Source organism: Armigeres subalbatus, chromosome 3 (assembly GCF_024139115.2).
Source record: "Armigeres subalbatus isolate Guangzhou_Male chromosome 3, GZ_Asu_2, whole genome shotgun sequence".
In the NCBI taxonomy this organism is placed as follows: Eukaryota; Metazoa; Arthropoda; class Insecta; order Diptera; family Culicidae; genus Armigeres; species Armigeres subalbatus.
The window spans coordinates 9,186,018-9,210,683 of NC_085141.1; the positions used below are offsets into that span (position 1 = coordinate 9,186,018).

General features: G+C 41.0%; 1 protein-coding gene and 1 long non-coding RNA gene across 4 annotated transcripts in view; one reads left to right on the plus strand and one right to left on the minus strand.

Annotated features, from left to right (window-relative positions):
* Positions 1–6,448: 6,448 nt before the first annotated feature.
* LOC134220776 (uncharacterized) lies at positions 6,449–12,221 on the plus strand. Of its 2 annotated transcripts, none has more exons than XR_009982053.1 (3): positions 6,449–7,237; positions 7,452–7,596; positions 11,611–12,221. It is a non-coding gene; the product is annotated as an uncharacterized LOC134220776 (long non-coding RNA). The 2 variants fall into 2 exon arrangements; XR_009982054.1 differs by having other exon boundaries at positions 6,449–7,233.
* An 11,469-nt stretch (positions 12,222–23,690) lies between these two features.
* Positions 23,691–24,666, minus strand: part of LOC134225412 (ATP-dependent Clp protease ATP-binding subunit clpX-like, mitochondrial) — a 119,414-nt gene continuing 118,438 nt past the window's right edge. For both annotated transcript variants that reach the window (XM_062705471.1, XM_062705472.1), the window contains exon 7: positions 23,691–24,654. In XM_062705471.1, the coding sequence (XP_062561455.1) occupies positions 24,439–24,654 (216 nt within the window). In that variant the 3' untranslated portion in view covers positions 23,691–24,438. The remainder of the gene's footprint in view (positions 24,655–24,666) is intronic.

Below are 24,666 nucleotides of genomic sequence, written 5' to 3' on the forward strand. Positions count from 1 at the left end.
GACGTTGTTAATAGATAGAGACCCGCAAACAGTGAAGCCGAAAGTACCAAACGAACCGACAAACGCGGTACCAAACGAGCAAAGTAAACAAACATTACCAATCGGTACTAAATGCAAGATAGGTATTGTAATCAACATTATAGAAATTATAAAAAAGTTTGAAAAGTTCAGTTAATGAAGATGTTTTCAGAGTACTCATAGCAAATTTATATATGTATTTAATCATATTTATTGTTGAATATAAGGAAATGATGCTAAAGAAGAGAAAATATGTAGTTGGAGCAAACGAAATAACTGCTCACACTGAGAGTCACTTCAAGTTCTCACAAATTTTTATGTTGCCGATCGCACAGATTTTTTTTGTGTCTGCTGGCCGTGAAGCCAGAATTGCTTTTATTCTCTCCGCGTGTCTCTATATAATACCATCGTCTCTGAGCAAAACAAGTTTAATGTTTTTGCATCGAATGAGATATGTAAACGAATGCAAAAAAAGCTACAATTAAAAATTGATGAACAATCGATCTGTACGTGTTATGATTTCGATGACCCTGGAGGGATCGATCTTGCTTAACAAGCAGGAATTGGTTGCATGAGCCTTGCAATTATTTTCTAAAAGGTCTTATGGAAATTTTTATTGAACCATGGATATCGTTACAAATAATCTCTAACACTGTTGCACAATTAAATATATTTACTAATTAATAAAAAATAGATCACATCACTAAACATGATGAATCCTGATCTATGTTTTGATTTACCGCACGCAACAAACACAACTTCCTTCGCCTTCAATAACATCGGAGTTCTCATACAAAAAGATTTCCAAGATGAATACTGCTATATTGCTTGACATTAATAATTTTTAATTTATAATTATTCCAAACATAAGAATAGTGAAAGTTTGTAATCAAGTCAAATAACCATTGGCACCGGACCTTCATTGTGTTAGTTTTTTCTTCGTCGCGATACCATGAAGGTAAAAGATTTTTTAAATTAGTGTTCGCTTAAAAGTAGAACGGTCTCGAGGCCACGGATTTTTGTTCTGCTCTGTGCAGTAAGTTATTTCTATAATTAAGTGCGCGATCGGACGGGTTTGTTTAAAACAGAACGGTCTCGAGATCACGGAATTTTTGTTCTACTTAGTGCGGTCAGTAATTAAACTAATTAGTGCGCGATAGTCAAACTACACGTTATACATAGAAATCGTTCACGTTATACATAGAAATCAAAATTTAATAATTATATTTTAATAATCTATCCCCACAAAATAAGTCGGAATATCAGAGTTTCACGAGTGAATACATAGTCTAAAACTAAATATTGCTGCCTCTATTGGCTTGATAAATCATGAACGTTTAAAGAACAAACAATAAATAGAATAGATATAAGTATATACTCTTTCGACAGCCGGCTGGCAAGAGTTTAAATTAGAAACATATAAACAACATATGCTATGGGTCGAATTGCCAGCTTGAGGCAAACATCCTTGACCTACCTTACCCTACCCAAACACCAACTCCGTAGAACTTATGAGGGCGTCGCCAAGTCGGGGGCCTCTCACTAAGTAAGTTCTACATCAACAATTCCTTCCATATCCCTAGTTACGGTAAAGATGGGCGTGGCCGGGAGTAGTGATCCTCATGCTTTTGTTATTTTTGTGTTAGACTGATCCTCTTCTTCCCTCCTCTTCTTGATTTCTGATAGCATTCTACATAGGGATTTCAAAAGAAAAACATGAGTATCACTAGTGTCCAATCTACGAAGTATACCGTAACAACGCTAACGCTAACGCTATTTCGAGTGTCTTCTCCGGGATTGCACCGTAAGGAAACAATAATCATCCCTAGAATCTTGCTGAAATCTGATGGTAAGGGTGGATTATTTAAAATCCCGAAGCAGTCGGTCTATACTCCTCCTTTTGACCCATGTTGCAGTAAGACATTCCCTCAATGTTACACTCAACCCTCTTTTTACGGCAGTTTTTTCTACGTCACTTCGTTTTACGGCCTCCTTTTTACGGCACGTGTTGTAAAAAGAATTTGAACATTATTGTCATACATAAGTAAGCCCAAAAGAAGGCACTCTTAGAAACCCAAAAAACAAAGTAGATGCGTTCATCATTTGCTTTCAAAAATTGTTCCATTCCAGGTCATCCAAGAATTTCCTGGAGTCTACACGCGTAACCAAGGAGCTGTTATTTCTTTTTAAAAATGGTTCATGCCCTATTTGATATATTGAACTAAATTCCGTTCCCGTCATCCAACAATTCCCTGGAGTATAGGTCTTGGTTGCATTTGAGTTACTGTTACTGCTCTACTCTACATGTCTGTTACTCGGGTAAGATCTTCAAATTGTCCTGGAGTTTGAATCAAATGGTTTATCGAATCAACCAAGGCTTCCATGATGTCCCCAGCCACGGTATCAACCCAATTATGTCCTTCGATATTTGGTAGACTACTTGATTAACACTGCAAGACAATTTGGAGGACGTAGAACATCGGATCATCATGTACAAAACATGTGCATGGGCTCTGAAAACGTGGACTAGAGGACTGAGGGCTATTTGTCCCCACTCCAGGTCAATTTGGGGACCTAAAAGATCGCATTTCGCGAATGGGTGCATACCTGTGCTGGGGACATAGGGCCGATTGGAGAACCTAGATCATGTCATTTTCATGAATAAAATATGTGCATGTGCAATTGGGAACGGAGGTGAGCCAGCCTAGGGCTAAAAGCCTCGCTAATAAAGATAACGGGGGCCCTCCTTAGCCGTGCGGTAAGACGCGCGGCTACAAAGCAAGACCATGCTGAGGGTGGCTGGGTTCGATTCCCGGTGTCGGTCTAGGCAATTTTCGGATTGGAAATTGTCTCGACTTCCCTGGGCATAAAAGTATCATCGTGTTAGCCTCATGATATACGTATGCAAAAATGGTAACCTGGCTTAGAAACCTCGCAGTTAATAACTGTGGAAGTGCTGAATGAACACTAAGCTGCGAGGCGGCTCTGTCCCAGTGTGGGGATGTAATGCCAACAAGAAGAAGAAGAATAAAGATAAAACAAAATTGGGAACACACCTTCATTGGAGACATAGTTCCAGGTGAGCTTGATTTGGTGAACTATTTGGTTACTACTCTAGGGCAATTTGGAAGATCGCAAGTAAACTATAAATACAAGGAGAACATAATTAGGGTAATACTGTTGCTATGGACATCATGCAAGTCGTTGTACATTTGGTAAGTAATCTAAATATGGGGGACATCTTGGAAGCCTTGGTTGATTCGGTAGACCATTTGATTCAAACTCCAGGACATTTAGGAGATCTTACAACTTCATAATGTCCAGTCGAAATAATCCTCGAGCACGACGACACGCCACATCGTCCCTTACGCCAAATGCCCGGATGAGCAACCGAAATTCCTTGATCCCGAATCCTAAGCCTCCATCCTGAGCGTTGCCCGGTTATCGCTTTAACCTGTTGCCAGGTTAGATTTCGGTCGACTTCTTTTATTTCTTTATTGAGGCTTCGCCGCCATGAGCCTCTGGGTCTGCTTCTGCTGCGATGTCCCGCTGGGTTCCAGTCTAATGCTTGTTTACAGATTTCGTTTCCGCCCCTACGTAGAGTGTGGCCGACCCAGCCCTACTTCCGATCCCGAATTTCTGTTGCTATCGGCCTCTGGTGACAACGACGATGGAGCTCGTTGTTTGAGATCCAGTTGTGAGGCCACCAGGCCCGGATTATATACCGCAGGCATCTGTTAATGAACACCTGCAGCCGTTGAGTGTTCTCCACTGATACACACCATGTTTTGCTAGCGTATAACAGCACAGAATTTACGTTAGAGTTGAAAATTCGTATTTTGGTGCGTTCACTTATCTGCCTGTTTTTCCAGATATTTCTTAAACTCGCAAAGGCAGCCCTTGCATTCTTTATCCGTGCGCCTATGTCGATCTTGGTACCGCCGTCTGACGCCATTTGGCTACCAAGATATTGGAAGCTTTCAACATTCTCCACTGGTTGCCCGGCTACTGTGAAACTGGAAGGAGTCACCGTGTTTACATCCAACGATTTGGTTTTGTTGACGTTGATGACTAAACCTGCCGAAGAGGAGCGCTCGGCAAGGTCGTTGAGCTTACTCTGCATGTCAGAGCGCCGTTGCGCGAGGAGTGCAACATCATCCGCCAATTCGAAGTCATTTAGGTGCTCCATCGTTATAGGCTGCCATAACAGCCCGCGGTTTGGTTCACGGTCAATCGCATCTAACAGAATCTCGTCGATTACGATGAGGAATAGTAACGGTGATAGAATACATCCTTGCCTCACACCAGCTACGACCCGGATAGGGTCGGACAAGACCCCATTGTGCAGCACTCTACACGAGAAGGCCTCGTACTGTGCCTCGATGAGGCCGATGATTTTCTCAGGAACTCCCTTGCGTCTCAGGGCGCCCCACATATTCTCGTGATTGAGACGGTCGAAAGCTTTTTCGTAGTCAATGAATACCAAGTAAAGGGACTCTTGGAATTCGTTGACCTGCTCCAGAATGATGCGGAGCGTGACAATATGGTCCACACAGGATCTTCCGGCACGGAATCCGACTTGCTGCCGCCGGAGAGTCGCATCGATCTTCTCCTGAATCCGGGCTAGGATAATTTTGCACAGAACTTTGAGAACGGTACACAGCAACATAATGCCTCGCCAGTTATCGCATACAGTCAGGTCACCCTTTTTGGGCACCTTCACTAAGATACCTTGCATCCAGTTGCGGTGTCCCAGATATTACGAAATAAACGATGCAGTAGTTGAGCGGATGTCATGGGGTCAGCTTTGAGCATCTCGGCTGATATGCGGTCGACCCCTGGGGCTTTATTCGATTTCATGCTTTGGATGGCTGTTTGAATCTCTAGCAGTGATAGAGCTTCGGTATTGACGCGTGTTATACGTCGGATCCTAGGCAGATCATGCCGAGGTGGTGATGGCCTGGCTGACACTTGAAAAAGTTGTTCGAAGTGCTCGAACCAGCGTTTCAGCTGGTCAGTTGGGTCGGTCAATAACTGATCATTCGCGTCGTTTCAATGTCCCCGGTTGCGGCGGCTCTCTCTCCTTCGTCGGCCAGAGAGTCTGCCCACGCTCGCTTGTTCCGTCGACATGAGCGTTTTACTTCCTTCTCAAGAGCCTCGTATCGTTGACGGGCTAAGACTTTGGCTCCTCTGGTTTTCGATCGCTCTATCGCGGCTTTGGCTTCTCTTCGCTCCTCTATCTTTCTCCAGGTCTCATCGGCGATCCATTGTTTTCTCTGGGTGCGTAGTTCGCCCAGATTGTTCTCGCTGGTGGTGATGAAGGCATTCTTGATGGCGGTCCATTGGTCTTCCACGCTGCCACCTTCCGGAATATCTGCAGCACGCGTCTCCAGTTCTTCAACGAAGGACCGTTTCACCGTGGCATCTTCCAGTCGGCGTGTGTTGAATCGTCGTCCAACTCTTTCCTCCTGCCGACGAATCCGCGCAATGCGCAGGCGTATTTCGCCGATGAGGAGATGATGATCAGACGCGATATCGGCACTACGTTTATTCCGTACATCAAGAAGGCTCCGTTTCCATTTTCGGCTGATGCAGATGTGGTCGATTTGATTTTCTGTAAAGCCGTCACGGGAGACCCACGTGACCTTGTGAACCGGTCGATGAGGGAAGAGCGATCCCCCGATCACCATGTCGTTATTATCACAAAATTCTGCGAACAGCTCTCCGTTTTCGCTCATTTCTCCGAGACCATGGCGTCCCATAATGCGCTCATGGTTCGAGTTATCGGATCCGATCTTCGCATTGAAGTCGCCCAAACAGATCTTGATACCACCCTTCGGAATTCTATCTACGACGGCATTGAGTTGACTGTAGAAGTTCTCTTTGTCTTGCAGATCGACAGCATCGGTTGGCGCATAAAATTGGATTATAGTAAGGTTTCGGACCCGTGTTTTAAATCTGGCAACGATTATCCTTTCACTTATAGGTTCCCACTTCATAAGCGCAGAGTGTGCCTGAGCGCTTAGTAGGAAACAAACTCCACGATGCCGGGGAGCGTGTTCACCTCGTAAACCAGAGTATAGCAGAACTTGTCCCGACGGCGTTCTGTGTTCTCCAAAGTTTGGCCAACGGACTTCACTCAGTCCCAGGATCTCAAGCTTCATGCGGCGTGCCTCATTGGCAAGTTGTGCCAATTTACCCTGCTAGGCTAGGGTTAAAACGTTCCATGTTCCTATTCGTGTCCGTTGTTTCGCGCTAAGAGTCGTCACCGTAAAATCAGTCCGTATTCTTTCATTATCGGATTCTCGAATTGATGTTTCGGGAACAGTAGGTTGTTGGCCCAAGGTTCCCTATCCACCGGGATGGGGCTGCCATCTTAGGTATAGCTTCCGGGGAATAGCATTTCATACTGTTGTGTCACCCACACCAAGATTGTACAAAAATGTATATACCTGTATTGTAAAACACCTTGAGCTTAAACGTCAAACGAATCTTACCTCGTTGTTCCGAGGTAATGATCAAATAAAAGATCGTCCACTTTCATCTGGACTAGCAGCGTAACCACACGTGTTTCTCTTTCATCAAGTGGCGACGAGGGAAAACCTTGAAAGTGTTAAATTTGAACATTATTTTGTTAAAATCGAAATCTTGTTAGTGAGAAAACCTTGGAGCGGTATTTTTTCCGGAGGCTGCGTGTTTTATAGTTTTTCTTCCCCAACGGTTGCGGAAAACCACGCCGCGGGCGGTTTATATCGAAGGGAGCGGCAAGAATTAGAGCTTTTTTTTCAACTACTTAGCCAGTCCGAACGCCGAGGACGGTGACAGTGATTTTTTTTTCATCGCCGTTAGTTTGCACAGTGAAGATTTAGTGAACGAATACTACAATCGCGGCGGCGAAAAGTTGTTTAAGCAAACCGAAGATATTACCAAAAGCCCTATTGTGAGGCACGCCGAGGCAGGAAAAAACGCCGAGAACAACGATCAAAAAGTGATTTTCTGTGCATCCCAAAGGCTCCCCACTGCGACGGCAGCCAACAAAGCCGGACGACGAGGACGCCAACAAAGCCGGACAACGAGAACGACAACTGCAATATAAAGGACACGAATCGCGGACGCACAATTTGATTGCTACGGAAGCCGGATAAAATCAACGGAGGCAACTAATTTCATCATCGCCGTCCAGTTTAGTAGCGTCAGATTGGTATTCGTCGAAAGGTCGGTAAGCAAAACGCAAAAAATAAAGTGTTAAAAGTGCCCATTTTGTGAACAAAGCCTTTTGTGCATTGGATAATTCCACGTGATTCTTTTGTTACATATTGCCCATTGTCGATACTAGAAAAGGATAAAAGATCCTTAGTGGTTGTTACTTTTCGTTAAAAATTAGTTTTATAAACCATTTTAATATAATTTCTTTTCATCCTTCCAAATAATAGGCATTTGTGGAAGTTCCTCGGTTGGAAATCTAAATCGTAGCTCGAGTAATTCGGTTTCACGTCGTTTTCCGGACACAGTGTAGGGTAACTGCGACAATTGTCGGCACGGGCAAAGGCCTAGGCGAGAGCCAATTGTTTCGTACGGGTAAGTCGTTTTGATCTTTTTATTCTTTTGCGAACCTACAACTGAAGATTTTGGACTTTTTGTTCCTTTTATTTCTTTTATAAAGAGTCAAACATGTATGGCAATCAGATCCCAGGTGGCATGGCCTCTAGTATTGAGCCATACCGCAAGGGAACGTCCTTTTCAGACTGGGTTGACCGTCTGCAGTTTTCTTTTGAAGCAAATGAGTTATCAGAAGTACAGAAAAAGTCACATTTTATGAATTTATGTGGACCTTATGTCTATTCTCAATTGAAACTAGTGTTTCAGCAAGGAACATTAGCGACAGTTAGTTATGCCGAAATAGTTAATAAAATGAAACAAAGGTTCGACAAAACCGAACCAGATTTAGTTCAGCGATTCCGGTTTAGTCATCGCGTCCAACAACCAGATGAGTCAGCCGAGGATTTCGTCTTGGCGGTAAAACTCCAAGCGGAATTCTGCGGTTTTGGCGGGTTTAAGGACATTGCTATTCAAGATAGAATTCTGCATGGACTTAGAGATGAGGCATTGAAGCAAAGGCTTCTTAATGAGGAAAACTTAACCCTTGAATCTATGGACAAATTCATTACAACATGGAATATAGCCAAAGACAATGCAAAAACGATTAACACGGGGTTTCCTCAGGGTTCTCGGATAAATCAACTGCTTCAGGTTTATAATACGGCAAGGGATAGTCCGGTGGGAACACCGGAGCGGCCGAATCATGTTCGGATACCAGTTAGGGAAAGATTAGGTTTCCAGCCCTACAGACAAAACAACCGGAGCACACAACCATACAATAACATAAGACGTACCCAAGATTACAACAATCATGCACAAAAGACAATTAGATTCAATTACCGGAACAATGACAGACGTAGGACAGACTACTCTAATATGACGTGCGATTTTTGTGGGGTCAAAGGACACATAAAAAGGAAATGTTTTAGGTTAAAGAACATGAAAAGGGATGCAGTAAAGTTCGTGGATGTTGCGAAACCGGGTACGAGCGCGGAGAAAGACCTGAGCACTTTAATGGGCAGAATGTCGACGTTTCAGGGAGCTGACAATGACAGCGATGATGATGAATGGAATTCAGGTGATTTGCAGTGTATGTGTGTTGCGTCTCTTAATAAGATAAGTGAACCATGTCTTATAAATGTCTCAATTGATGATCGTTTGGTACAAATGGAGGTTGATTGTGGTTCTAGTGTAACCGTTATGGGAAAATCTCAATATTTTTCGTTATTCAAAAAGCCTTTAACCATGAGTGAGAAGCAACTGCTAGTTGTCAATGGGTCAAAACTAAAATTTGCTTCAAATGCTTCGGTGAATAGAAATGGATTGAAAATGAAATTAAATCTTTTAATTTTAAACACAGATTTTAAATTTATTCCCTTGTTTGGCCGAAATTGGCTTGATGTTTTCTTTCCTCAATGGAGGAACAATTTTCTTAGTGATCATATGGTAAATAAGGTAGATTCAGCAGACAAAGAGTGCATTATTGGGGAAATCAAAAGCAAATTTGCGGAAGTGTTTAGGAAAAATTTTTCAACGCCCATTAAAGATTTTGAGGCTGATTTGGTATTAAAAAGTGATGTTCCTATTTTCAAAAGGGCCTATGATGTACCCTATCGGTTGCGGGGAAAAGTCCTGGATTATTTGACAAAACTAGAAAAAGAAAATGTGATTACACCGGTGAAGACCAGTGAATGGGCATCACCAGTGGTTGTAGTTATGAAAAAAAATAATGAAATAAGACTCGTAATTGATTGTAAAGTTTCAATAAATAAAGTTCTAATACCAAATACTTACCCTTTACCTTTGGCAGCCGACTTGTTTGCTAAATTGGCAAACTGCAAAGTTTTTTGTACGCTAGACCTGGAGGGAGCTTATACACAGCTAGCATTGACTGAACGTTCCAAGAAATTTATGGTGATTAACACAATCAAGGGGTTGTTCACATATAATCGTTTACCCCAGGGGGCTTCCTCAAGTGCATCGATCTTCCAACAAGTTATGGATCAAATTTTAGACGGGATTGAAAATGTTTATGTTTATCTTGATGATGTACTCATAGCAGGTGAAAACTTGGAAGTTTGTCGTGAGAAATTGTTTCTTGTTTTAGAAAGACTCGCAAATGCAAATATCAAAGTAAATGTTGAAAAATGTAAATTTTTTGTGTCAGAATTGCCATATTTGGGCCATATTCTTAGCGAAAACGGGTTACTACCTAGTCAAGACAAAATTGCAACCATACAAAGAGCAAAGGTTCCTGGAAATGTGACTGAGTTAAAGTCATATTTAGGCTTGATCAACTACTACAATCGTTTCGTGCCTCATATGTCTATCAAGTTATTCCATTTGTATAAACTATTGAAGAAAAATTCTAAATTTGTTTGGGACGGTAATTGTGAAAAAGCTTTCCAAGAAAGCAAAAACGCACTGATTAATGCCAAATTTTTAGAATTTTATGATCCATCAAAAGACATTGTAGTAGTAACAGACGCTTCAGGCTATGGCCTAGGAGGAGTGATTGCACATGTGATAGAAGGCATCGAAAAGCCTATTAGTTTTACTTCTTTTACGTTAAATGACGCGCAGAAAGGTTACCCAATTCTTCATCTGGAAGCTTTGGCCTTGGTTTGTACTATTAAAAAATTCCATAAATATTTATATGGGCAAAGGTTCATTGCTTATACTGATCACAAACCATTGATAGGGATTTTCGGCAAAGAAGGGAAAAATTCCATATTTGTAACAAGACTCCAACGATACATACTTGAACTCTCGATTTACGATTTTGAAATACGGTACAGACCTTCTGCAAAAATGGGAAACGCGGATTTTTGTTCGAGATTCCCTTTGGAGCAGAAGGTTCCCATTGAGTTAGATCACGAGTTTATAAAAAGTATAAACTTTGGTGATGAATTTCCCATTGATTTTGTTTCGATTGCCAAATGGACAAAGGACGACGAGTTTTTACAACAACTTATGAAATATTTGCGTGATGGATGGCCAAAAAAGCTGGATAAATGTCTAATGGACGTTTTTGCAAATCAAAATGATTTGGAAATTGTTGAAGGGTGCATTTTGTACCAGAACAGGGTGGTAATTCCACATAAAATGCAAAACGGAATTTTGAAGCTTTTACACGCCAACCACGCAGGGATAGTTAAAATGAAACAATTGGCAAGAAGGCAAGTGTACTGGTTTGGCATTAATAAAGACATTGAGAAGTATGTATCGAATTGTGATGTGTGTGGAAGTATGGTAATAGTACCAAAAACAAAAGTTTTATCCAACTGGAAACCTACAACAAGACCCTTCAGTCGAGTTCACATTGACTTCTTCTATTTTTCTCACCACACTTTTCTACTGATTGTTGATTCTTTCTCAAAGTGGTTGGAGGTAGAATGGATGAAGAAGGGCACGGATTGTGCAAAAGTGGTGAAGAAATTGGTAGCTTATTTTGCTAGATTTGGGTTACCAGATGTACTGGTATCTGACGGTGGTCCTCCATTTAATTCATATTCATTCACAACATTTCTTGAAAAGCAGGGGATAAAAGTATTGAAAAGTCCAGCCTATAACCCCTCCAGTAATGGGCAGGCGGAACGGCTGGTCAGAACTGTTAAAACAGTATTGAAAAAGTTTTTATTAGAACCAGACTTGCAAGAAGTTGATTTGGAGGATCAGATAAACTTATTTCTAATGAACTATAGAAATAATATTGCTTCAAGTGATGGGCAACTTCCCTCAGAAAAAATATTCCTTTTTAAACCAAAAACGATTTTGGATCTTTTGAATCCAAAAAAGACTTACAGAAATTATTTACAAACACAGACTCCAAATGATGACGAAAATGTGTCTAATATGCCGAAAAAGTCGAATGACGGTTTAGACACACTGACAGAAGGAGATACTGTATGGTATCGAAATTTTCATCATCATTTACCGAATAAATGGATTAAGGCAACGTTTCTCAAACGTTTTTCTATCAACACTTTCCAGATAGCAATTGGAAGCGCTCTCACCATGGCCCACCGAAATCAGCTTAGGTGCTACAAGGGGGAAACTCCGCAGCCGAGGCAAAACGTGTGGCTGGGAGTCAGTACGGGTGGTCGAGATGCTACGGTCGAAGGACGAACTGGAATTGAAGAACGACACGAAGAGGACACCGAAGATGTTAACGCTGGAAGCGGCTCTGATGATGAACCATTCAGGGGATTCCCTATGGTTCCGGCAAAGGCCAGAAAGCGAAACGCGACTTTGGCGAACTTGCCGAACGTGTATCCACGGCGATCGAAGAGGATCCGAAAGCGAATCGAGGATCCAGATTTCATTTATTAGTAGTGAATAAGTTCGAAGTGAATTTCAAAAAAGTGAAATGATTATATGAATATTTTCTGAATGAATTTTTATCTGTTTTGTATATTTGATATTTTCAAGTTCTGATTTTGTATAACGTGAATACTGATGTATTAATTTAAAAGGGGAACAGCTGTTGTGTCACCCACACCAAGATTGTACAAAAATGTATATACCTGTATTGTAAAACACCTTGAGCTTAAACGTCAAACGAATCTTACCTCGTTGTTCCGAGGTAATGATCAAATAAAAGATCGTCCACTTTCATCTGGACTAGCAGCGTAACCACACGTGTTTCTCTTTCATCACATACTCAGCCGCTGCATGCCAGAACAGACGCTGTTGGAGCCGCACCTCCTTGGTGAACAGACGCTCGGTCAGTCGGGTCAATTTGTTTAAAGTCCCACCCAACACCAGGACTAGGCTAGTGCGCTTTAAGCGGCACACGGTCGCTTTGATAGGGCCTGCTTGGGGACACATGCAGCTTTTTATAGAAGTTCAACAGAGCCCACTGTCGAACCCCACCACATCCTAGGCAGACCCCACAGGACGTACCCTCTCACTCTAGCTGATGTCAGAAGGACAACAGTGCCCAGGCTGCACTACCAGCTAAGTACGCAACCCTTAGCTGGCGGTCAATTGTCATCGGAAGACCCGTGGAAGAGTGAGTATTGGAACTTGTGAGGACCAGAGCTATGTTAGGCGCCCCTTCCCGGATGTCAACTCACCATTTCGCAGCCCCCTAAGCCCCGTCCATCCTTAAATATTGTAAACTAACCTCGAGTCACCACGAGTACGCTGGCTCCTATCCCTCTCTTGCTAACTGAAAAAATGACATTGATTGTATATATCCCAAAGAAACATAGCTCCGTAAAGTGTTATAAACGCCTGAGCCTACCAAATAAACGAACTTGGAAAAAAAAAATCATAATGCAAGAATTGAAGACGCAAGTGAAAGACAAATAATCGGAGGACAGAATCGGGTTGATACCGAGGCTGGGGAAACCATGGAAGTGTCAGTAGATTCGGTAGACCATTTGATTCAAATTCCAGGACAATTTGGAGATCTTACAACATCTCATATTTCTTGTTTTGAGACACAAGTGAAAAACAAATCCTTGTAGGACATAATTGAGTTGATATCACGGCATGGGACATCATGAATGCTTTGATTGATTCGGCAGACCATTTGATTCAAACTCCAGGACAATTTGGAGATCTTGTAACATCTCATAAGCCTGGATTTGGAGAGATCTTACAATACCTCATGTAAGACGCAAGTGAATGGATTTAAAAGTATCCAACGATCAATAAATTAAGTGAAATACTAGAAATTTTAGCAAAAATTCTTTTTACGTCACATTCGGTTTACGTCCTCCCAATAAGTGACGTAAAAAGAGGGTTGAGTGTACAAAGGAACATCAGTCAAGGAATATCTCTGAGCAGAAAACTGCTACTCGCACTTCCAAGAAAAGAATCTCGTCCAAGCGAGGATTGATATCATTTAAGCACCTTGTGGATCGTTTCTTGAAATTATTTGATGTACAGTGGGGTAAGTGGGTAAATGGGGCAAGTGAAAAAAAACGTAAATATTTCAATGATGTAGCATGGAATTAATCAAATTCACTTCGCAATCATACATGGCAATTCAAATCAATGCGTTGGATGAGTAAAACATGAAACCATGAACCATTTTAACATACGAGAGTAAAAGACTTCTAACCTATCGAGTAGGTACATCTTTTGCACAAGTTGTGTTGCGTGTCGAAACACGTGTTGCGTGTCGAAAATTCGAATATTTTTTCCAGTTGGTTTTCAAAACACGTTCAATTAATGCATTGATAAGATGGTTTTCTCTATAGTTTTGAATTCCAACAACAAAAATATTGATATTAACAACAAAAAACTTGAATAAAAATGTTGTGGCTTTGTTTGATTTTTAGTACCCTCCCACCCCCTGATCTATGGCAATGAGAAGGCGGACTCGCTAGCAAAGGTGGGCGCACAGGAAGGTGAAGTTTATGATAGACAAATCTCGAACAACGAGTTTTTCCCATTAGTCCGTCAGAGTACTCTTCAAAGTTGGCAAAGAAATTAGACACAAACGAACTTGAACGGTGGCTATTTTCTATAGTTCCGAAATTTTCTGGGCGAGGGTGGTTTCGCGTGATGTCTAGGCTTATGTCCATTCACTAAACGCTCAACTCAGGGCTGGTAGCGATGAAGGCCGTTCAAAATAGTGACTTTAGTGATCAACGATGACGAAAAAGTGACCAAATTGTGACTTTCCATTTTAGAAAAAGTGACCAAATAGTGACTTTTGTATGATGTTTTATACCGGGTATAAAGCTACAAGTTGCATTAGCATTGTAACGATATAATTCGTAGATGAAAAACTAGAGTTTAATTTTTGAAATCCTTATCTAGAATGCTATCAGGAATCAACAGGCAAAAACAACAAAAGCATGAGGATTACTCATCATAAGGAGAGAAAGCATGGAAGCAAGAGGCCCGTGACTGTGACACTCTCATAAGTATCACGGAGTTGAGGATGGTATTCGTTGGATCAGTCAGGAGCTAGCAATGTGGCCATGGTACCTCATATTAAGTAACATATCACAAGAAGGTATCTACCCGGCGCACATAGGAGTACGTAGTGTAAAAGCGTGGCCAAAACTATGTCAATAATTTGTCGTCCTTAAATGCATACAAAAAGCAACTAAGCGTATTCTGTTTCGTTTTTGTGCTCTTTGTATTGATGTAACAGTTATATATGACCAATGGGGGCGTTAGTTATTGTTATTTGATAGAGCACCACTTGGCACAAGAACGCTGCCTTTGAGAACTGCAGCGTGCTTGCGACGAGTGGTGCCCACCTCTGACTCCGCCAATGAGTATGACTCTATGTTAATCTTCATTCTTTGATCATTACTTACTAAATTTTCCGAAAAGATGTATTTTGTTTGTTTACTTCGACTATATAAATTTGTCATCGGATAATGTAGTCTCTGGATAATGCATTGATATTACAATCACTGGAGCAGATCAAAAATACCAAGTGCAAATTAACCACTTTATTTCTTAACAACATTTTACATCCAAAAAATGCTTATGCTTTTTATGGATCGGTGTGTAATTGTTCTTTATAAGCTATCCATTTTTGTGAGCTTTATCGCACAAAATGATAAATACTTAAATTAAATATTTAGAAAAATATATCTTTTGTAGCAAACTTCACTATATTGAAATAAAAACAAGTCACGATTGCGTAAGGATGCGTGAAATGTTTTTCGTGAAGCTGATTGAGGAAACTCCAATCTTTCCAACGCTGATCGTTTTGTTGCTTGATCGTGTTTGGTGTTTGGAACCTAATCAAAAGTTTTATTTTGTAAATCATATTATTGTAAAAAATGGTGGGTTGACATCGAGGAAGGAGCGCCCAACAGAGCTCTGGTCCCCACAAGTCCCTATCTCACGCTTCCACGGGTCGTCCGATGACAAAAGACCGCCAGCTAAGGGTTGTGTACTTAGCTGGTAGTGCAGCCTGGGCACTGTTGTCCTTCTGACATCAGCTAGAGTGAGAAGGTACGCCTCGAGCGTCTGTTCACCAGGAGGTGCGGCTCAAACAGCGTCTGCCTGGTACCCAGCGGCTGATTTACGAAATGCTGTATCGCGTCAGCTATACCTAAGGTGGTAGCCCCACCAGCGCGATGTAGGTAACGCGACCCCGGTAAGGTAGCTTACTGAAGCCTCTCGAATACCACGAACGAAAAATGAAGATAGAAGAAAAAGAGAACGTTATTTTTGGCAACCGACCCGGCAACGAAATAAGGACTATGATTGGAAACTCGGTACCTGGAATGTCAGGACCCCAAATGAACCTGGACGAGTGAGCCTTCTGGCTCGCGAACTGCAGAAGGTTGGAGTGAACGTGGCCGCTATTCAAGAAGTCCAATGGCCCAGATCCGGAGAACGTGAATTCCGAGCCGTGAACCCCACGACCAACACTGCATTCAAGTATAACATCTATCACAGCGGCGGTGAAAAAGCAGAGCATGGAGTTGGTTTCGTAGTGATGGGCAAGCAGATGAAGCGAGTGATGCGGTGGAAATCCATTAGCGAACGAATCTGTGTGTTGAGGATACGGGGCAAATTCTTCAATTACAGCCTAATCAACGTTTACGCACCGACAAACGATAAATCCGACGACGTGAAGGACACGTTTTATGAATGTCTTGATAAAGCCTATGGAGAGTGCCCAAAGCATGACTTGAAAATTGTTATCGGAGACGCTACCCAACTAACATTTAATGTCAATGTAAATGTTATTTCAACTCGTCTATACGGCTTCAAGCTGAATATGTGTGCTATACATATGATCAAGAACTTCTATTCAATGCTTTTACCAGCAAATCTGGCGAATCTATTCAGCTGTTTTTGGCGTGCCTGCACAACTACTTTACAGCATGTTACACAATTTTTTCTCAATCTTTATTAAACCATTTAGTAATATAATTCGCTCCAATGGCGCTTATTCAGATTTTTTAAATCTGGTAAATAAATTTAATACAGCCACTGAATTCATTTTGATTAAATATTATTTGAGAGGAGAGTAAATTTCGGAGTTTATTTAATGTTTTTTTTGTGAAAACTCAAATATCAATTTTGTTGCTACCTAGATTCGAACTCCTGATCTCCTGATTCAATGGCCGCTGCTCTGTCATCACCGTCACTTTGACATATGTAAATAACAAAGAAAATTATGAATGTGCTTCTTCGCATACCCTATAGGTTGTTTTACTAACGCAATTTTCAGATTCATGCTGTATAAACGTTAGAAAGAGGCCTACATGCTGCTTTCAGCACATAAGCTTAAAAATTATGCTTTCAGCATTATTTCAACCATTATTCAAACATCTGTCAGCATGTTCTGTGGGCTAACTTTTATGCACCATCAATCGCTGAAATTGTTTTTAGGCAACATTTTCTCGATCTGTATAGATGGTACTCTTCTGCTAATCGTTTAACAGTAGCCGTCAACAGCAATATCGCTTCTAAATGGCTTGTTTTCTTACACTATCTTCTAGCATTAATGACAGCGCTTTGTCAGTTGCTATAAAAGCAGGTGAATACCTTTGAAGCTGCGTTACAGAAATCAATAGCTCATACACAGCTCCGGCAACAAAAATCAAATGTAAACATTGCGGTTTTGACGTTCCATACTGATAAGCTATTAAAAGAAGCAGTATAAGGTTTACTTAAACGTTGTGTAATCTTCAAAGATACAGAAGTTGCCTAAAAGCTTCGTTGGTTCATTTATAGCGCCATTACGCTATATTGTTAGTGCTATAACAACAGCGAAAACATTTTCATTGTGAATGCTACTCACCGTAATATAGGAAGTTGCTAACAAGCAACTTAATTACATACATGAGCTCTTAACCGATAAGCTTTGTTGCTAATTCAGACAGAGCTGTTATATGACTATATGAAAGCTGCATAAACGATAAAAGATGAAATATATTCGGCACAAACTGACTAGCTGATAGATATTTGGTTAATAGTCGAGTTGAAGTTTAAGGGATTATTTGCGGAAGCTTTTCTTTTATTCAGCATTGGCTGCTTTTATTCAAATATTATACAGCCAAAGGCTAGAAGTTGAAGCTTTTAGCACCAAAATTGTTAGTTGGGTAACGCCCAGGTCGGTAGAGAGGACTTTTTCCGTCCCATAATCGCTAGGGAGAGCCTTCACTCCGCTACCAATGACAACGGCCTACGGCTAGTAAATTTCGCTGCTGCCAGAGGGATGGCCATCAGTATAGCACTTACTTTGCACGAAAGAACATCGGAAAGCTCACCTGGAGACACCCAAATGGTGAAACTTGCAACCAGATAGACCATGTTCTGGTGGATGGGCGCCATTTCTCGGATGTTATCGATGTGCGGACATTCAGATGTCCGAACATTGACTCTGATCACTACCTCGTTGTCAGTAAAATTCGATCACGGTTGTCAACTGTATCGAACGAAAGACCACAGCGAACGATGCGTTACAATATCCAGCGACAATCGGAGGAGTATCGGCTGAGTACCGCCAGAAGCTCGACGAACGGATAAGTGAAATCAACGTTAGCGACAACATCAATGATCTATGGGAGTCGATCCATGGAGCGGTGAGCACAACAGCACGAGAAGTGATAGGCACTGCACAGAGGCGACCCAGGACGGGTTGGTTCGATGTGGAGTGTCAAAGAGTGACAGACGAGAAGAACGTTGCCAGAAGCCGGATGTTGGTGTCGGGTACCCGATCGAATAGAGATCGGTACAAGGAAGCAAGAGCAGCCGAAAAACGAACCCACCGCAGGAAGAAAAAATAGTACGAAGAACAAGTTATTAGTGAGGCGCAGGAAAAAATGGAGCGTGACGATATGCGGAGGTTTTACGAGTCTGTCAATGGCGTGCGGAGAAAGACAGCGCCATCTCCCGTCATGTGCAACGACCAACAAGAGAATTTGCTTACAGATAAAACCGAAGTGGCTGCCAGGTGGAAGCAATACTTCGAGACTTTGTAGAATAAAGGAAGTGACGGTGCATCGGTGAACAGAATAAATATTAGCGGCGATGGACAACCTGTTTAGTCGCCTACACTAGATGAGGTTAAAAAAGCTGTTAAAGAGCTGAAAAACAATAAGGCTGCGGGGAAGAACCAGCTCCCGGCTGAACTTCTCAAACATGGCAGTGAGCAGCTTTATGAAGTTCTGCACCATATTATAGAAAAGGAAGAAGAAATAAGGAAGAAGGAAGAAAGAATAAGGAAGAAAGAATAAGGAATAAGGAATAAGGTATGTCGAAAATGTGGGAAGCCGAGGAATTGCCTGCTAGCTGGTTAGACGGCCTCATCTGCCCTCTCTTTAAGAAAGGACATAGACTGGAGTGCGCCAATTACCGAGGAATAACCCTCCTTAATTCGGCGTACAAAATTATGTCCTGTATTCTGTTCAACAGATTGAGACCGCTTGAGGAGTCCTTTGTCGGCGAAAACCAGGCAGGTTTTTGTGAGGGCCGATCAACGACGGATCAAATGTTTACCCTGAGACAAATCCTTGATAAATTCCGGGAGTACAATTTTCAGACACATCATCTGTTTATTGATTTCAAGGCGTCGTACGATTCAGTGAAACGAAATGAATTATGGCAAATGATGCTGGGTCATTAGGCCGAAGGCCTTTAGGCCGAATGGTCATTAGGCCGAACGGTCATTAGGCCGAATGGCCATTAGGCCGAATGAGTACTGGGGAGTGATAAGTGACTAGTGCGAAGTGAGGAAGAAGTAGAACGGAAGAGGAAAAAAAAAGAAAAAGGAGGGAGATGGAAGAAGGAAGAAGAAAAAAGGAAAAAGGAGGAAGAAGTAAGAAGGAATAAGGAAGAAGTAAGAAGGAAGAAGTAAGAAGTAAGAAAAAAGAAGGAAGAAGGAAGAAGAAAAGGAAGAAGAAATAAGGAAGAAGGAAGAAAGAATAAGGAATAAGGAATAAGGAAGAAGGAAGAAGGAAGAAGGAAGAAGAGAGAAGGTAGAACGAAGAAGGCAGAAGGAAGAAGGAAGAAGACAGAAGACAGAAGAAAGAAGGAAGACGGGAGAAAGATGGAAGAAATCAGAAGAAGAAGAAAGAAGAAAGAAGGAAGAAGGAAGAAAGAAGAAGGAAGAAATAAAAAGGAAGAAGGAAAAAGGAAGGAGGAAAAAGGAAGGAGGAAGAAGGAAGAAAGAAGGAAGAAGGAAGAAGGGAAAAGGAAGAAGGCAGAAAGAAGCAAGAAGAAAGAAGAAAGAAGAAAGAAGAAGAAAGAAAGAAGGAAGAAGAAAGAAAAAGGAAGAAGGAAGAAAGAGGAAGAAGAAAAAGGAAGAAGAAAGAAGGAAGAAAAAAGAAGGAAGAAGTAAAAAGAAAAAAGAAGGATGAAGGAAGAAAGAAGAAGGAATAAGGAAGAATGAAGAAGTAAAATGGAAGAAAGAAGAATAAGAAGGAAGAAGGAAGAAGGAAAAAGGAAGAAGAAAGAGAGAAGAAGGAAGAAGGAAGAAGGAAGAAGAAAAAAGGAAGAAGGAAGGAGGAAGGAGGAAGAAGGAAGAAGAAAGAAGGAAGAAGGAAAAAGGAAGAAGAAAGAAGGAAACGGAAGAAGGAAGAAGGAAGAAGAAAGAAGGAAGAGGGAAGAAGGAAGAATGAAGAAGGAAGAAGGAAGAAGGAAGAAGGAAGAAGGAAGAAGAAGGAAGAAGGAAGAAGGAAGAAAGAAGAAGGAAGAATGAAGAAGGAAGAAGGAAGAAGGAAGAAGAAGGAAGAAGAAAGAATGAAGAAGGAAGAAGGAAGAAGAAGGAAGAAGAAAGAATGAAGAAGAAAGAATGAAGAAGGAAGAAGGAAGAAGGAAGGAGGAAAAGGAAGAAGGAAGAAGAATGAAGAAGGCAGGAGGCAGAAGGAAGAAGGAAGAAGGAAGAAGACAGAAGGAAGAAGGCAGAAGAAAGAATGAAGAAGGAAGAAGAAAGAAGGAAGAAGGAAGAAGAAAGAAGGAAGAAGAAAGAAGTATTTTATTTTATTTTATTTTTTATTTTATTGATGTATAAGGGGGCCGGGGGCCAAGTCACCGATGTGAATTTGAAATTCATATCGTCCATGATACACTAGGGACTAAAGGATAAGGCTTCACAACATCTTTACCCATGGGGGTTTTAAGTTTTGCGGGATATACTGCTAGTATATCACTGCCTTAGGAGTATGGGCAGGTTGGGGATATTTTTATGATGAATATTAAAGCTGTGGAGAGATGTTGGTTATAATATTTGATTATATGTATTAACTTTGATTCCAATTATAAATCACAAAGAGCTTCCCTTGTATTTAGGCGGTTAAACAAATGTGTTTGTTAGTATGTCGTGTTGATATCTGTATTCTTCCAGTTAAAGTTGTCTGATATTACAAATTTTAGTTGTCCAGCAAGGTAACCCTTACAAATCCTTACTCTTAAATGATCAGTCTATTCGTCGTTACAGTCTGCTGTTAAGGCCTGATCTAAACAGTTCTTATAAAAAGTCTCTTTCAATATTGTTCGGAGTATTTAGTGTGAGTGGTATTGTTTCGAAGTAGTTTTCTCATCAATAGCGTTTAAGTAATGTCCCCATCAAACAAAAGAAGCTTTAAAAGTTTGTTCAAAATCTTAATTTTCAATCGCGAGTCAGTGTTAATACAATTATGTTGATGTGTATATGGTACAGGAATTGCGATACATCTCGTTAAATTTGAATTGCTGACTATATTTCAAATAAACACCTTTCATGAAAACGTATTTTGAAACTAAAATATCGTATTACAATTTGATGAATATCAATAATCGTCCAAAGTTTTGAAAATTATCTAGTCAAAGCAGTCGAAACTGAATCGAAAAGCCAAAATGGGCCACAGTTCAGAACCGTTCACCAAACAATCTTAAAAAATTTGAGCCTGCTATTTTCACAACTACATATTTTGAAGAACCATGTTCCAAGAAAACGCCTGATACTATCTTTGTGGACTTATGACGGCTTTGCATAGCATCATCATTGTCTCGGAACTAGATTCAGTCAGTAAAAATTTCAAACCATTTCGTGAGCTTCCATTTGATGATGGGCTTAAAAAGACATTGATTGATCCTCCTCACGACCTTAGGTGGTCAAACTATTAGTCATGTAGATAAAAGGATAGTGGATGAAATCATCTCTTGTTTTACCGTCTAGCGCTGATCATGAGTTCATTCCCTATCGGTCATTTACTGTGTTATAAGGTAGTCAACTAATTTTATTTGTCTTTCAGAATACACTTAGTCACGTCTCCTATGTCCTTCAATCTTTCTTTACATTGGAGTATGTATTATTTTTTCCTAACCCGAAAAATGAAGAGCGAAACAGGTTTGTTTATACGTTGATCCATGCAGTGAAAGTAAGAGTAAAATAACAAAGATTACTGAGAAGAAATAACGGATACAATCACCATATATAATGAAAAATTAGTAAATCTACAGTATCTACTTTCACTACTTACTGTATACTGAACTATGAACTACAATTGGTGCAATGGATGATCGTTTGCTTCCCAGTCTTTTGTGTTAGTATTTTGTTAGTTAAGACTGGTACTAGACCCCGCCGGAACCTCCGCAGCATATACTCAAGAAAATGTTGTTAGATCATGCGACACCTTCTCTAAGTATTTGCAAGGAGGTATGATATATCAAGTGTTTAATTATTTTCTATATATTGGCAAAAAATACTCGACGCGTTTCTGTTAATTTGAAATGTTACCGGGTTTAAAGTACGTACTTCAGTACTGCTTAATAGTGTAACCATACTCGGATGCAAGTAAATTCATCTCGTTTTCGTCTAACGATAATGTGTTGAGTACTGTATTATTAGCAATGTGTACTATAAAAGAACAAATTATTTCACAATTTTAACAATATGCAGACACTTGACTTATCAACGTTGACCCCATCATCCATGGACAGGGAAGAAGGAAGAAGAAAGAAGTAAGAAGCAAAAAGAAGAAGGAAGAAGCAAGAAGGAAGAAGGTAGATACAAAAAGGGGGACGAAAGAAGTGATAAGGTGAAGAAAGAACTTCTCATTTTTCTCTTTTTGCTTATTTTTGCAAATTCGGCCTAATGACCGTTCGGCCTAATGGCCATTCGGCCTAATGACCTTCGGCCAAATGGCCTGACACCATGGCAAATTATGCTTGAACATGATTTTTCGTATAACGTTGGACGGATCGAAATCAAGTGTAAGGGTTGCGGATGAAATATCGACGTCATTTGTTACCTTAGATGGATTAAAGCAGGGTGATGCACTCTCGAATCTACTGTTCAATATAGCGCTCGAGGGAGCGATTAGGAGAGCTGGTGTGCAAAGAAGCGGTACCATTATCACAAAATCGCATATGCTCCTGGGATTTGCGGACGATATCGATATTATCTGAATTGATCGGCGTGCCGTGGAACAGGCTTTTGTACCTTTTAAGAGGGAGACAGTGAGGTTTGCACAATCAATACCAGCAAAACGAGGTACGAAGCTGGCAATCAATGTGGGTTCATTAGTGATGGTGGTAGTGAAATGGTGCTGGATGGTGAGAATTATGAAGTGGTGGAAGTGACGTGCGATAATGATGTTACCCGCAAGGTGAAAAGGCGTATTGTAGCTGCAAATAGGGCTTATTACGGACTTCGTAACCAGCTTAAGACTGGTGGTCGGCAAACGAAGACAAAATTCGCGCTGTATACTACTCTGATGATACTTCCGGTGGCTTTATACGGTCATGAAACATGGAGGCTGATCGGAGAGCTTTCGGAGTGTTTGAGCGTAAGGTTCTGAGGTTAATAATCGGCGGTAAACAGGAAAACTATATCTGGCGGCGTCGCATGAATCACTAGTTGTACCAGGTGTATAAAGGGCTGAATATTGTTAAGCTTATACAACACGGCAGACTACGGTGGGCTGGACACGTTGTTTGTATGCCGGAGGATAATATGGCTGCGTACACGATGGCTTTTTGCAGTTGAAGAGTACCTGCGGGCGCTCAACGTTCAAAGCGACTGGAAGCGATTGGCCCAGGATCGAGTCCAGTGGATAAGGATACTCCATTCGGCGTAGATAAGAGCTGTAGCCCAAGTATCAAGTAAGTAAGTGTAGGATGTTCTCAAATTTCTACAAGAAAAATATAAATTTGTATTTCGAAACAATTCGAATATATTCACTTTTCACGAGAGAATTGATTTATCTACCACTAGCCTATGTATATTTTTTTCCGTTTCATTCTCTTTGTCGTTAATGCAATAAAACTTCATATAAACTACCACTTATCAGAGTTAAATTATATACACGCTGGCTCCCACTAGAAGTCCATTCATTCATTTATTTTACTGATCTACGAACTAAGCAAGCAAAAAGTAGGTAGGGGGTTTATAATTCCAAATGTGGCAAAAGTCCTCAGCGATCGGGGTTTGAACGGGTTAGATACATTAAAACCAATCAAAGGAACATTGGTATAACCAAATAAACATCACAATTCGTTGTTCGCCAAGAACACAGATGATAGAGAAAAGGATAAAATTCCGTTCCGCACTCTTACTCTCTCAAAAAAGGAACCTAACACCACTTAGTAACGGTTTGCCGTTAATGATTTCGCTTTTTATTTTGCAATCGTCCATGCAACGCTGAAAATTCATTGTTAAAGTCGCTATCTTTTTATATTTTTTTTACTAACTTTCAAACCTGCACAGGTTTGAATTAAGTTCTTTAATCTATTTACACATTTTGCACTACATTTTTTTAATTTTTTCTTATCCCACGATCGCACATATCGCAATGATTGTAACAACATCAACGACCATCACGTAATGTTTGTATTTATAGAAATTAAAAGTTTCCTACCGGAACGTGTAGTCGTGGTCTATCACAGATGGCGGCCCTCTTACTGCTTGACGCGAAGTTTGGTGTTCTCTTCCTCGTCCGAAGCCTGGGACGTATTGTTACTGTTAGGCGCATCTGGTCCACTGCTGGCTGAGTTGGACTGATTTCGGCGAACGTAGACCGGTTCGGTTTGACCTCGCACGCAGTCCTCCGTAATGTGAACGGTTTTCACATCTGATCCGGGCACTTCGAACATCGGTTCGAGCAGGAGCGTTTCCTATAAAACCGA